Source organism: Nomascus leucogenys, chromosome 24 (genome assembly GCF_006542625.1).
Source record: "Nomascus leucogenys isolate Asia chromosome 24, Asia_NLE_v1, whole genome shotgun sequence".
NCBI lineage: Eukaryota > Metazoa > Chordata > Mammalia > Primates > Hylobatidae > Nomascus > Nomascus leucogenys.
This window is the reverse complement of record NC_044404.1, coordinates 3,179,125-3,193,623: the sequence shown is the minus strand read 5'-3', so window position 1 is coordinate 3,193,623 and position 14,499 is coordinate 3,179,125. Positions and strand designations below refer to the sequence as shown.

Sequence of the window (14,499 nt, the reverse complement as noted above, 5' to 3'; positions counted from 1 at the left end):
CACCAAGCCAGCACAGTCGGGGGTTGCTAGGAAGCGCCATGGGCCGAGCTCGTCCAGCCCCTCACTCTCCTGGCTCCGGAGGATGAAATGTGTCTCCTCATCCCTCCTCGGGGCCCTGGAAGGTGGCCCCCCATTCCCAGCTGACCCTTCTGGGAGACAGGAGCCTTGGCTCCACGCAGGTGGGGCCATGTCAAGGACCAGCCCGGTGGTGCACGAGCTCACACAGCCCACCCGGCCCGCGCAGCCCCGGCTGTGTCCACCAGGGGGTAGGGGTTGGAGGGGTTGGGGGTGTGGGGGTTGGAGTGGGGTTGGGTGGATATTGGGGTGGGGGTTGAGTTGGGGGTTGGGGTGGGAGTTGGGCTGGGGGTTGGGTTGGTGGTGGGGTGAGGGTTGGATAGATATTGGGGTTGAGGTGGGGGTTGGGTGGATATTGGGGTTGGGGTTCGGGTGGGGTGGGGTGGGGGTTGGGTAGATTTGGGGTTGGGGTTGGCATGGGGGTTGGGTAGATTTGGGGTTGGGATGGGGATGGGGGTGCAAATGGGCTTTGTGATGCTTTACCAAGTCCCAGTCTATGCTGCGGAAGAACGCGTGGGACTTGATGTCAGAAAATCCAGTCTGTGGCCGGCAGCCGAGCCTCTCTTTGGGGTCCTGGAGGTTAGAGTTCAAACAAGGACAAGTCAGCCCCATCCTGGAAGCCCCATGATCCCCTTTCCTTGGTGGCCACTCCCCCTATGCTCTGACCCAGATGGTGGAAATCAGACATTTCCTTTACTGAAAGTTCCTTCCCCCACGTTAAGCTCTGTTCCGTTTTCCTTGGGCACACGTTCTCATTTTGTTAGGTGTGAGTAAAAACGGACGATTCACAGAACACAGAGCTCAAATACTGAAGCGGAAAATCAACCCACACACCCGATACACAGCAGCTGAGATGAAAAAGTGGCCAACAGCCGTGCCCGGCCCTCTGCCCACCAGCACCGAGGCCACAAACGAGATTTTGTCAGCATGGCCAGAAACGTACCTTATTTAAAAATCCTTTTAAAACATGGGAGGCTTTGACGGACAGGAACCGGGGGATCCGGATGGGCTTCTCCAGGATCACTGCAAGGGCGGAGCCTGGTGAGGACTTGCCTGTGTCGTGTGCGATTTGCCCCGTGCCGCCCTGACCCTGACTCTGAGCAAGAGCTTTGGGAGTTCAGGCTTGGGGCCCCGAAACCCCTCCCTTCCTATAGCCCAGCAATATCTATAATCCGGAGTCCTGCCGGGTCCTCCCTGGGCCTCCCGGTTACATGCGCTGGCATGTGTCGTAGGATCGAGAGTGAACCAGCAGCTCCCCTTCCTCAGCCCCAAGATTGCAGGTACATGGGTGCCTCTGCAGGCTGGCCACCAGAGGGCAACGCGGAGACAGCCGCGTTCCCACATCCCACATCCCCATGGCACTGATTTCTAGACCAGGAGCAGGTCCCAGGGCCTCCAGGTGGGAAGGAGCCCATGACGGTGGCTGTGAGTTTCGGGGGTGGGGGCTGTGCTTTCAGCTCGGTACAGCCAATAGCGGGGGCCCCAGCATGTGCTGCTGGCCAGGGCAGGAGGGAGTTGGAGCTGAATGGGGACAGGTTCTCTTTCCTGCTGAGCCACAGGTGTGGTAACCCCACCCTACGGCCCGGGGAGTGGCATGTGAGACAGGGTCCGGCCAGGAGGAATGGTTCCCAGTTCGCTCTGCGTGGCACTGCCGCTCCCGGCCCCTGCGGGACCCCTCCACCTGCACCTTTGAAAAGGAAGGAAGACAGTCGTGCAGGTGAGGGGGACGAATGCACAGCGGGGCACGCACCTTGGAAAAGGTAGTCCTCTGTGTTCATGTCTGGGTTGTCAGTGATGATGTCGAACGGGGAGCGCCCGGCCATCATCTCAAACATGAGGACTCCCAGCGCCCACCAGTCCACGCTGAACCCTGGGAGAGAGCACACAGCCATCACCCAGTGGGGCCACGTGGGCCGGCAGCAGGGTGAACCCAGCTGGCGTTGGTTTTCATGCCCAGTTGACACAAGTGTGAGCCAGGCTCAAGCGGGCGGCACACAGGCCTCTGCGACTTCCACTTCCCAAACAGAACCAGCACCTCTGCCTGGCAGCTCGGCTTCCCTGCCACCATCCCTGACACTATGGAGGTCTCCCAGGCTGCCTCTGGGCTGTCGCTCCTGCCAGGGCACCTGTGACCACACAGGCACAAGGCACTGGTGGAACCTGCGGACAACCCTCCTCTCTCGTTTCTGCTTTTACAGAACTAAGCTTGAAGAAACCCTTTTGCTGCAATAACGGAAATACTCTCCTGTGTTTTCTTCTACAGTCATTTTGTTTTTTAAAAAGGTTCAAGTAGTCAACCTGTTGGGAATGTGTTCCAGCGAATGAGGGGTGGGAGACCCTGACCAGTTTCGCCCAAGGACGGCAGCTGTCCCTAGGTCCCCGGAAGTCCCCCTGCTCCCTGCTGAGGTGAGATGCTGCCACTGTCCCACATGGAATCCCATCCCGAGCTGGGTTCTAGACTATATTCCAGTCCAGATCTGCTGTCTGTCCTTCGCTGGCTACTGAGACTTCCCCTGTGGCCGCTGGGAAGCCCAGTTATCCCAGGGGCCGAGTGACCTGCCCACCCTGCCTGCCCTACCCCCATTCTGATGGCAAAAAAAATGTGTAAACATGTCTGAAGGCACACCATGCATGCCTCATGGAAAACACCGGGATGCAAAAGTGGAGTGTGTACAAACACAGTATGTGCATGCACACAACACACACGGATGCCCAACACATGAACACTCAGCACAACACAATGGCACACACACACACAGGGCTGCACACACGTGCCCACCATGTCCCCATTTCACGCCCAGAGACGGGAGAGGAGCAGAAACACTCCAGTGTGCATGGCGCCCTCAGCTGCACGGGCTGCGGGGTCTTGTCCACAGGCTCCTGCACCCCCTGGGGCTCCCCAGACAACTGCTTCTCCCCTAGCCACGCGTGCAGCACAGGGACTCAGGCACTGCACCCCGTCCCACCCCCGCTTTCTGTGTCTTTCCCCTTCCTGTGTCTTTGGGGCTCCCTGGCAGGAGGAATCCTGTGCGGTGCCCTCCCCAAGGGGCTGCTCAAGTGGACATGGGAGGTTTTCCAGAATTCAAATAAGGGGCTGAGGCCAGATGATCACATTCGGCTGGGAAAAAGAGTGTGTGGCTTTTGGGTGTAAGATGGTCAAGGACACCTCTCCCTGGCTGCTGGGCCAGGCCCGAAGCCGTCTCTGGCCCTGTGTGCTCCGAGAGAGGCCAGGGCAGCAGCACTCACCGTACTCCTCTCCCCGCAGGATTTCCGGGGCGATGTAATTCGGGGTTCCGCAGAAAGTGCTCGTTGTGTCGCCAGGGCCCAGGCCTTCCTGTGGGGGCAGAGTTACTGGGAGAGGGTTCTTGCAGACACTACCCCGCAGGACAGGCGCCCCGAGAAGCACACACGGGATGGCCGGGGGACACGGCCCGAGACACGCACCTTGCACATGCCGTAGTCTGTGAGCTTGATGTGCCCGTCCGCGTCCAGGAGGACGTTGTCCAGCTTCAGGTCCCGGTAGATGATCCCCCTCTCGTGCAGGAAGTTAAGGGCGATGCAGATCTCGGCCGCGTAGAACCTGGGGGCGGGGACGCCGTCATGGGGGCAGTGCCTGTGCCAGAGGCTGCGCCAACAGTTCCAGCCTGGGGGCCACACACTCCCGTTTGCCCCACCACGGGCCCGGCATCCTCTCAATGACCAGGCCCAGGATTTAAAAGTGCAGTGCACAGGGGCAGGGAGGGAAATGCCAATGAAAGCTCCAGGACACCACCCCATGCGCCTCAGGATGGCCTGCTGTCAAAGACACAGAGAACGATGTGGCAGCCTCCACAAGGGTAGGAGTGGGCAAATAACACGACGAGTTCGACGCGGGAAAGACCACAGGCATGGCACGTTGTGGTAGGAGGGCAGAACAGCACTGGTGCTGTGCAAGACAGTCCGGCAGGTCCTCGAAAATTAAACACGGTGCCAGGCTTGGTGGCTCACGCCTGTAATCCCAGCACTTTGGGAGGTTGAGGCAGGCAGATCACCTGAGGTCAGGAATTCAAGACCAGCCTGGGCAACATGGCGAAACTCCTTCTCTACTAAAAATACAAAAAAATTAGCCGGGTGTGGTGGCACACACCTGTAGTCCCAGCTACTTTGGGGGCTGGGGCAGGAGAATCACTTGAACCCGGGAGGCGGAGGCTGCAGTGAGCTGAGACCGCACCACTGCATTCCAGCCTGGGTGACAGAGCGAGACTCCATCAAAAGAAAAAAAAAATTAAATATGACTTTATTTTTTTTTTTTTTTGAGACAGAGTTTCACTCTGTCACCCAGGCTGGAGTGCAGTGGCGCGATCTCGGCTCACTGCAAGCTCCGCCCACGGGTTCACGCCATTCTCCTGCCTCAGCCTCCCAAGTAGCTGGGACTAGAGGCCCCCGCCAACACGCCCGGCTAATTTTTTGTATTTTTAGTAGAGACAGGGTTTCACCGTGTTATTTCACCATGTTAGCCAGGATGGTCTCGATCTCCTGACCTCGTGATCCGCCCACCTTAGCCTCCCAAAGTGCTGGGATTACAGGCGTGAGCCACCGCGCCCAGCCTAAATATGGAGTTCTTATGTGGTTAGCAATTCAGTTTCTGGGTGTATACCCCAAAGAACCGGAAGCAGGGTGTTCAAGAGATTACTTCACACCCATTTTCACAGCAGCCCTGTTCACCATGGCCAACATGTGGATGCCACTCAAGTGCTCCCTGTGGGATGGACGGATAAGCAAAGTGTGGCCCCTCCATCCAACGGGGCATTATCCAGCCTGAAAAAGGAAGGCAATTCTGAGACAGGCCACAGCATGGATGAACCTTGAGGACGCCATGCTCAGGAAAATAAGCCACCAAAGGACCAACACTGTGATTCCACTCCGATGAGGTCCCTAGAGTCCTCGAATCAGAGGGACAGAAAGTGGGACGTGCCCGTCTCGGGTGAGGATGTGGGGCTGGGGTGGGGGACAGGGAGGGAGTGTCTGACGGGCCGAGCTTCAGCAGGGAAGAGGGGCGTGCTCTGGAGATGAGATGGGGGCCGGCAGTGGCTGCAAAGCATGGGGTGCATTCAACGCCACTGAACTCCATGCCCCAAAATGCTACCTTTTATGTACAGTTTTTAAAAACAGCGTTGTGGAAGTGTACTGTTCTCGATTTATTGCCTACTGTCCTATTGCCAGAAAGAATCTAAGGTGACTCACAAAACTGCATAGAACGTTCTTAAGTAAGGAAATGAGGAAAAAGAGAAACTACAGAAGACAAGAAAGGTCCAGGGAGCTGAAATAAGCCCCCAAACGGTCCTGGAGGCCCCTTGGCTGCCAGGGGAGGCCCTGAACCATGCCGGAGGCCCCGCGGCTGCCGGGGGAGGCCCGAAGATATCAGAGATGAAAAGGAGGGGCAGGAAGGAGTCTCTCAGGTCACTCTAGAAACAGACCACTCAAATGCTGAGTAAACGCTGGCCATGCTGTGCCACTAACAGGGTGAAGAGCAGAACCAGGGCAGAGCCACCATGAAGACAGCACAATCCCAGGAGACTCTCACTTCTCTCGGACGAGGCCTGGTGCTGCTTCAGGGGTGGGGCCCAGGGAACTGGTCTGAGGCACTGTAACTCAGGAGACCTCCCAAATGTTGTGACTCCGGAGCAAACATGGAATGTGTCACAATGCAGGGGACGTCACACTGTGGGGACATGGTGCCCTCTGCCATCCTACCTGGACCTCCCTCCCTTGAGCTCCCTGCTGACCCCTGGAGAAGGTGTCCGGCCCCTTCCTCGCGCACCCATCCCCCCGGTCATACCCACTCTGTGCACACCCACCCGGCCGCCCCACCACGTACCCACCTGGCCACACCCCCCGCGCACACCCACCTGTCCCCCGCTTTGCGCGCGCACCCACCCATCCCCCCTTCCGCGCACACCCACCCGGCCCCCCCACTGCGCGCGCACCCATCCGTCACCCCTCCATGCGCACCCACCCGGCCCCTCCCACCGCGCACACCCAACCGTCCCCCACTCCGGGTGCACCCACTCATCCCCCACTCCGGGCACACCCACCCGTCCCCCACTCTGCGTGCATCCACCCAGCCCCCTCCACGCGCACCCACCTGGCGTGCTCCTCAGGGAGCTTCCTCTGCCTCTGCATGTGGAACATCAGGTCCCCGCCGTTGACGTACTCAATGACCAGGAACAGCCTGCAGGGAGAGAGGCACCGGAGGCTGCAGTCACCTCGGCAGATGGCGGCCTCCTTAGACAGAAGCCCCACAGAAGCAGCCTTCGTGGGCCCGAACCCTCCCGCAGGTTGTCTTGCAAAGAACAAAGAGCAGCAGGACCACCCTGGCAGCAGAGAGGGGCTGGTGGGGACGGGCTGCGGGGCCGCTCGTGAAGGGGGTAGGTGAGGGAGTCATGCAGGGGCCTCACCGGCCTTCGCTCTTGGCCACTGTGTGCGGACTTGGGAAGTGTGGGTGGGCCCCGGAATGAAGGATGTGGCCTGTCACCAGGTGGGAGTGGAGGTGGCTTGGACCAGGGCTGGGGGCTGGGACAGGATCTGCCGGGGGCTGGAGTGAGGCGGTTTCTTGCATGGGGACAGCACCGCAGGTCCCCAGGTGGGGTGGCCTCAAGGCCTGATTTCATCGCTTCGAGGCTGAGGAGTCCGCCAGCCCTCCAAGGGGACAAGCTGGGGTCAGGGAGAGGCCAGCTGGGAAGTAGCATCCCGGTTTCGCAGACGTGATCGTATGATTTTAAAAGATCCGCGGATGTCATCAGGACCACGCAGGCCCTTCCCGTCTCAGGGACTGGGCCATGCGGTTTCTCTTCCTAATAAGATCTTTTTTTTTTTTTTGAGACGGAGTCTCGCTCTGTCACCCAGGCTGGAGTGCAGTGGTGCAATCTCGGCTCACTGCAAGCTCCGCCTCCCGGGTTCACGCCATTCTCCTGCCTCAGCCTCCCGAGTAGCTGGGACTACAGGCGCCCGCCACCTCGCCCGGCCAAATTTTTTTTTTGTATTTTTAGTAGAGACGGGGTTTCAGCGTGGTCTCGATCTCCTGACCTTGTGATCCGCCCACCTCGGCCTCCCAAAGTGCTGGGATTACAGGCGTGAGCCACCGCGCCCGGCCCCTAATAAGATCTTTCCTACATTTCATGAGACTCAATTTTCAAAATTAAATTATCATACAATCTCCCAGAAATACCCTGTGGCGGGTTTTTAGGTCAGTGGCTCCTCTGGCACCTGAATTGTTTATTTGCTTCGGACTGGTGGCTGCTCCTGGCTGCCCCCCGTGGAGCAGGGAGTGAAGGAGGGAAGTGTGTGCGAATCTGTCCATTTCCCTCAATCCCACGCAAGCTCCCACACCACCACCACTGTTACGCCTCAAGGCACCTGTCCCCGCTCCTGCCCTCCACGAGCTCCCAGAATTAAGCCAGAGAGGATAGAGGCCAGTTTACACAGGGCAGGTGAACTGGCTGCAAATCATCTGTGTAGTTTCTGATTAGAAACAAACTCCTAAAAATCGAAAGAGCCCTGAGCCCCAGTGAAGAGCTGGAGAGACGTCCACATGGCCAATCGGGCATCCTGAAGAACAAGCCGCGCCTTTAGGGAGGGGCTGGGGAAGGCTCGTTCCTTGGCTTTTGTTGTCTCCCCTGCCTCCAATGGATGTGCTTGGAAATTCTCTGGTAACCTGGCCCTTGTCCCTGGGGACTCGCTGGTCCACTGCTGCCTGTTTTGTAAATAAAGTTTTATTGGAATGAGGCTACGCTCACTGGTGCGTCTATTACCTACGTCTGCTTTCCAGCCACTGTGGCAGAGGGAGTTGCTAACAGAGACCTTGTGGCCGCCAAGCCAAAAATGTCTACTCTCGGGCCCTTCAAGAAAAAGTTTGCCAATACCCGGTATAAACAAAATAGCAATGACAGAAAGAGCAGCTTTGAGGGTGCCCTCGATATGCAGGAACGTCCTCGGTGCACCGGTGGAGGAACTCATTCAGTAATGTCAACCCCACGGGAATGAAGCTCCATGAAGGCCTCCAACCCCTGGAGGACACCCACGACCTAAGAGTTGGTCAGAAAACTTTAAGAGAGAATTTATTCAAAACCCTTAGAGTGCCCGGGCGCGGTGGCTCACGCCTGTAATCTCAGCATTCTGGGAGGCCGAGGCAAGCAGATCACCTGAGGTCAGGAGTTCGAGACCATCCTGGCCAACATGGTGAAACCCCCGTCTCTACTGAAGATACAAAAATTACCCAGGGCTGCTGGTGCGCACCTGTAATCTCAGCTACTCGGGGGGCTGAGGGCAAGAGAATCGCCTGAACCCAGGAGGCAGAGGCTGCAGTGAGCTGAGATTGCACCACTGCACTCCAGCCTGGGCGACAGAGCAAGACTCCGTCTCAAAGAATAAAATAAAAATACAAAAAACCACAAAAACCCTTAGGGTGACTTCACCATATATTTTTTGCCACCAAGAGTTACACGCCCCGACGGGTGCTGGTCCCTTCCACCCGTCCCCCCGAGAGGAGCCATGTTCACCCCAACAGTGCTGCTGCGGCGCCCAGGAAGGGCCTCCACGGCCTCTGTGGGTACATCCTCACTTTAAGCTATCACGGCCCATAGGACAGGGACAAAGCCAACACCATTTCCAGAGAAAATAAAGAAATACATGAATTCTAGAGAAAAGCATCAATACAATGCCTCAGGAGGCTGAGAGAATTTGGGGGACATTTAAACACTTAGAGAGGTAGAGCTGGAGGCCGCTTCCTCTTCCTCTCCAGAGAAAAGCCAATCACGGGAACTGCGCTGAAAGCCATTTCTCTCTGCCCGAGGCCTAGGACCCAGGCAGCTTGCTGAGGAAGGAATTTACTTAATTTGCAACTGCTCAAGCTGCAATGATGGTGGGGTTTTTTTGTCTACAGAAAAACCTTAATGCTACTTTTGACATTTCTTCAGAGCAAAAACCCACCAGGACAATCTGGTGTCAATTCACTCTAAGGCTACTCTGCGTGATACAAGCTGAGCCGACTGCTGACAAGACGCCTGAGACCACGGCTGAGCATGCTCTGAGCCCACTCCTCTCCTCACGCTGGTGGTGTGCACCTGTAATCCACATGGGCTCGGCCCACTTGGGTGCCCCGCAGGCGCCGTCCTGCGTAGAGGCTCTCAGGCAGGGGCGCAAGGCCAGGCCAGGGGGCGTGTGTGGCTTCACCGGTAGCCCCTCAGTGACACGCACAGTCCTGACCCCAAGAGACGCTGGGAAGCACAGCTGGGGGGGGGGTGGGGGGGTGGGCTGAAGCTGCTCCTCTGTGTCCTGGTAGCCACACTCGCCATGTCGTGGCCTGGAGATACTGGGGATGCCCCTCCCTGCTCCCTGTCCTGGCATTAATGCTCCTCCCATGTTTGCAAGGGGAGAGGAGCAAGGAGAGCCCAGGAGGGAGGAGGGAGGCGGGAGGCAGGAGGCGGGAGGCGGGACTCATGAGACACGTGCCCTCAGGGCTGTTTTTCTGAGACAAGATCTCACTCAGGCTGGAGTGCAGTGGTGTGATCATGGCTCACTACAGCCTCGACCTCCCAGGCTCAGGTAGTCCTCCCACTTCAGCCTCCCGAGGAGCTGGGACCACAGGCTCGCACCACCACCGCCAGCTAATTTTTAAATTTTTTGTAGAGACAGGGTCTCGAGACATTTCCCAGGCTGGTCTTGAACCCCCGGCCTCAAGTGATCCTCCAGCCTCAGCCTCCCAAAGGGCTGAGATTACAGGTGTGAGCCACTGCACCTGCCTGTCCACGATACTTAATCAAATACACAAACGTGAAGAACGCAAACAAAAATGGATTCATCAACAACCAAAGACAAAGTGCAGCTCTCAGGAACCAGGCAAGACGCTGACTGCAGCCGGATCCAGTCCCCGACCCTGCCCTGGAACTGGCACCATCCAACAGACGTGGGAAGTGGAGGGACGGTGGCCGCAGGGGGATGCTGGAAGCTCACAAAACCTCCTAGGGGGCGGCCGGGGGCTGGGGGAAGCTCACAAAACCTCCTAGGAGGTGGGCCCTGTCCTTGGTGCCGCCCCCTCCTCGCCACTCCCCCCACCCCCTCCAGGAATGTAAAGGGCCTGGCTCAGAGGGAGGAACCGGAGCCCTCTCCTGGAGGCACAGGAGACGCTGCCCTGAGAGTCAAGAAGTAACCAGATGGGTCCGGGCGGGCCGCCACCATGTGTGTACAGAAAGTTCTGGTGGAACACGGCCATACGCGTCCCTTCACACAGTGTCTAAGGCTGCTTCTGTTTTAGAACGCACAGTTGCCACAGAGGCCACACGGCCCACAAAGCTGGAAATATTTACTGCCTGACCCTTTAAGACAACCTTTGCTGACCGCTGGTGCGGCCCTCAGTAAGCGTCAGTCTCCAAGTCCCTCTGTGTTAATGCACTTGACCCCATCACCAGGAAGTAAGTTCAGCCCTCGCCGTTTTACAGATGGGGAAGCCGAGGCACAGACAGGTTAGGGGATGTTCTCCAGCTCACACAGCTCCTGGCTTGTCAGACCCAACATCAGATGACTCGGGCGGGCCCAGAACCCTCACTTGGAAACCCCACTTTCAGGTCCTGTCCCCACCTCACAGCGGACATCACAGCGGTGACAGCACCATCATTACAGGGCATGCTGGAAAATCAGATTCCTGACTCGGAGTGCAGGATGGACATTAAAGCTCTGAGGAAGATGCCAGCAGATGAGGAAAGGCTGTAAAGCTCAATCAACAGAAGGATTTTACTTCGTCCAAAGAAATCTACTGGTGGGGATGCTGGCAGGCCTTGGATTTCTCCATGGAGGATAAAATGCCAGAAAGTACCCGGGAAATGCACTCGAGCACTGGAGGGCAGTGTGTCCCAGCAACAATGGGGCTCACACGCAAAGGCAAACACGGGTGTCCTCAACATGAAAGGATGCATGGGAGGCAGCCCCTCACCTTCCCGGAGCCAGGAGACACGGCCTGGGATGAAGCTGAGCAGAGGAAAAGGCAAGGCAGGGTGCAGCCGTGGGACTGGGTGAGAACACCCCGCCTCGGCAGGGTAAGGCTCACAACATCACGAAAGCCGGGGCAGAGCAAGACAGCTGCCCTCCATGACACCCAAGGCCCAGCAATCGCACAAGGATCCCGCCAAGAGGTAATAACGTGATTTAGAATGTTCCCGGGAATTGAAAAATTAGGAAAATTTAAAAATCCAATGAAGCTTGCACAAGAAAGGGAAGCTAGAGATCAGACGCCAGAGTGTGCAGGGAACGCTCACCATTTTAGGCTGCCTCAGCATCCATTCTGGATCTAAGCTGGACTTTCTCCTACCAGAAGCAGGGCTGTTGCCGTGACAGTTTCCAGTTCCACATCCCCCCATTCCTCGAGCTGGCCCACCCAGACACCCACCCTATGCAACTGCTCCCTGGTGACCTCCCTGCAGCCCCGCTGATACCATGCCCCACATGGACTGTGCAGCCACAGTGCAGAGTCCCTCCACAGTCACAGCGTGGCCCCATGGAGCTCAGGCCTGCTTGCTTTAAGTCCACCAGTTAAAACTTCCCATGGGAAACCTGTGTGCAGAACACCCTGGACCCAATAAGGGGTTGGCCCAGGGGTCCCTGTCTCTCTTTACGCTCCCTGGCCTCCCAGCAGGTTGCGCACCCCCAAGGCCTGTAGGTGACAAAAGTTGTGTTTCCATCCTGTGTCTCTCTTGATCACTGGAGCAGTAGCTCTGTGTCCTAAAGATTCTAAACTAATATGAATATCAACAAAAAAAAATCCTAAATAAAATATCAGCAAATTGAATTCAGAAGCACATTAACAGAGTAGCACACTAAGACAGGGCATGGTTTTCCCCAGGAATCTAACGATGGTTCAATACCAGCAGCTACATTATGATGACACCATTCATTCCAGGAGGGCCTAAGGAGTGAAAATCAGAACAATGATCTCCACAAATGGCAAGGAGGCCTCTGAACAACTTGCAGTGTTCTTTCCTTCTCTTTTTTTTTTCTTTTTTTTTGAGACGGAGTCTCGCTCTGTTGCCCAGGCTGGAGTGCAGTGGTGCAATCTCCGTTCACCGCAAGCTCCGCCTCCTGGGTTCACGCCATTCTCCTGCCTCAGCTTCTCAAGTAGCTGGGACTACAGGTGCCCGCCACTATGCCCGCCACCATGCCCGGCTATTTTTTTTTTTTTTTTTGTATTTTTAGTAGAGACGGAGTTTCACTGTGTTAGCCAGGATGGTCTTGATCTCCTGACCTCGTGATCTACCCGCCTTGGCCTCCCAAAGTGTTGGGCATGAGCCACCGCGCCCGGCCTCAGTGTTTTTTCTTTATAGCAAAATAGAAATGAATGGAAAGTCCCTTAATAGGACAAGTCACACCTCTGCATGCAGTTATCGGTCATCTTCTCTCAGCTGCTCAGCCTTTCTAGAACCTTCTCCCAGTGCCTGGGGGCTGAGAGGCTGTATGTATCATTGCCAGGGACTTTAACAGCAGAAGGTGTCCTCAGAGACCAGATGATGGGCCCAGGAACTGGGAGGGTCTGTTCCCATCTCCAACAGCTCAGGCAGGGGCAGCTCCTCTGTGGGCTCCAGAACCCAGTTCAATGGCTGCAGGCAGAGCCCCTGTCTCTCCTCTCCCCTGTGGCCCTCCCAACACCCTTTGCACATGCCAGGGCAAATGCTGTCTGCCCAAGATGGGTAAATGTTTCCGTTCTGCCTTGAGGATAGCACCGTGCTTCTGGTGCAAAGTGTTCTAGCTGGGGTCAGGAATAGGACAGGGCCGTCCAGTGTCGACGTCACCCCAGTGAGGCAGGTGCTGGCCACTGTCATCAGAGAGGAAGATGAACAGAGATGGCACGACCTGGGTGCAGTGGCTGAGGTGGGTGATGCTGCCCCACCTGCAGATGTTTTTTTTTTTTTTTTTTTTTTTTTTGAGACGGAGTCTCACTCTGTCGCCCAGGCTGGAGTGCAGTGGCGCAATCTCGGCTCACTGCAAGCTCCGCCTCCCAGGTTCACGCCATTCTCCTGCCTCAGCCTCTCCGAGTAGCTGGGACTACAGGTGCCCGCCACCACGCCCAGCTAATTTTTTGCATTTTTAGTAGAGACGGGGTTTCACCGTGGTCTCGATCTCCTGACCTCGTGATCCGCCCGCCTCGGCCTCCCAAAGTGCTGGGATTACAAGCGTGAGCCACCGCGCCCGGCCACCACCTGCAGATGTTAACCCTTGCATCTAAAGCCCCAGAAAACCACCTGAAAGTTACTACAAGGAAGATAACTCAGAAGCCAAGGGGCTCACAGTTACCACGCAGAGACCAAGCTGCCTGCTGCTGGATGCTCTGAGAGAAGAAAAAAGACATCGTTTATAACAGAAACGAGATGAGACACTCAAGACAAAATTAAACAAGGAAGTGGCCAGGCACCGTGGCTCACGCCTGAAATGCCAGCACTCTGGGAAGCTGAGGTGGGAGAATCGCTTGAGCCCAGGAGTTTGAGACCAAACTGAGCAACACAGCAAGACCCCCATCTGTAAAAATAATAATAATAATTAGACAAGGAAGTGAAAAAAACCACATGAAGACTTCAAGAGTCTCCTGAAAGAGGATGTGAGTGAATGAAAAGGTAAACCGGGTTCCTGAATGGGAAGATCCAACACTAGAAGGATGTCAATTTCGCTTCGGGTAATGTGTAAACTTAACAAATCTCAATGAAAATGCCAGTTTCAGGCTGGGCCCAGTGGCTCACACCTGTAATCCCAGCACTTTGGGAGGCCCAGGCAGGTGGATCACTTGAGGTCGGGAGTTTGAGACCAGCCTGGCCAACATGGTGAAACCCTGTCTCTACTAAAAATATGAAGATTAGCTGGGTGTGGTGGCAGGGGCCTGTAATCCCAGCTACTCGGGGGGTTGAGGCATGAGAATTGCTTGAACCCAGGGAGCGGAGGTTGCAGTGAGCCAAGATTGCGCCACTGCACTCCAGCCTGGGTGAAAGAGCAAGACCCCTTCTCAAAAAAAAAAAAAAAAAAGAAAAAAAAAGCCCAGTTTCTTTTTCTTTCTGGAAGCAGACGGGTTGATTATAAAGTCCACATGGAAAAATAAACAAGAGAAAAGGAAAAACAAGAGGCAAAACTGTCTGGATGGTGACGCTGGTTAGTCCAGGGTCTTTGGAGTGTGGACAAAAGTTCTTTCCTGCACGTTAAAATGGGACACAAGTTTAGAAAGAGGCTCTTCTTTTATGTGGTCTCTGTCGTGATCTAGTAGTTAAGCAGCAAAGGCACAATTTCAGGACTGGTCCTGAAAGTTCCTTCAACTAAGGAGACCCCAGGTGGCTTCAGGGCTGCCACCCCTATCCCTGCCCATCCCGAGAACCATGCAGGGCGCAGTGGCATGGGACGTTCGGGTCTGGATGGAGA

The 14,499-nt window shown here is 56.1% G+C and overlaps 1 protein-coding gene across 8 annotated transcripts in view; it reads right to left on the bottom strand.

Annotated features, from left to right (window-relative positions):
* PRKCZ (protein kinase C zeta) overlaps window positions 1-14,499 on the bottom strand; it is a 133,951-nt gene that overhangs the window by 10,730 nt on the left and 108,722 nt on the right. For all 8 annotated transcript variants that reach the window (XM_030805755.1, XM_030805756.1, XM_030805760.1 and 5 more), the window contains 6 exons: window positions 6,200-6,286; window positions 3,520-3,655; window positions 3,322-3,409; window positions 1,826-1,945; window positions 1,019-1,098; window positions 559-648 (listed from right to left, as the gene is read on the bottom strand). In XM_030805755.1, coding sequence (XP_030661615.1) covers window positions 559-648; window positions 1,019-1,098; window positions 1,826-1,945; window positions 3,322-3,409; window positions 3,520-3,655; window positions 6,200-6,286 — 601 coding nt within the window. The remainder of the gene's footprint in view (window positions 1-558; window positions 649-1,018; window positions 1,099-1,825; window positions 1,946-3,321; window positions 3,410-3,519; window positions 3,656-6,199; window positions 6,287-14,499) is intronic.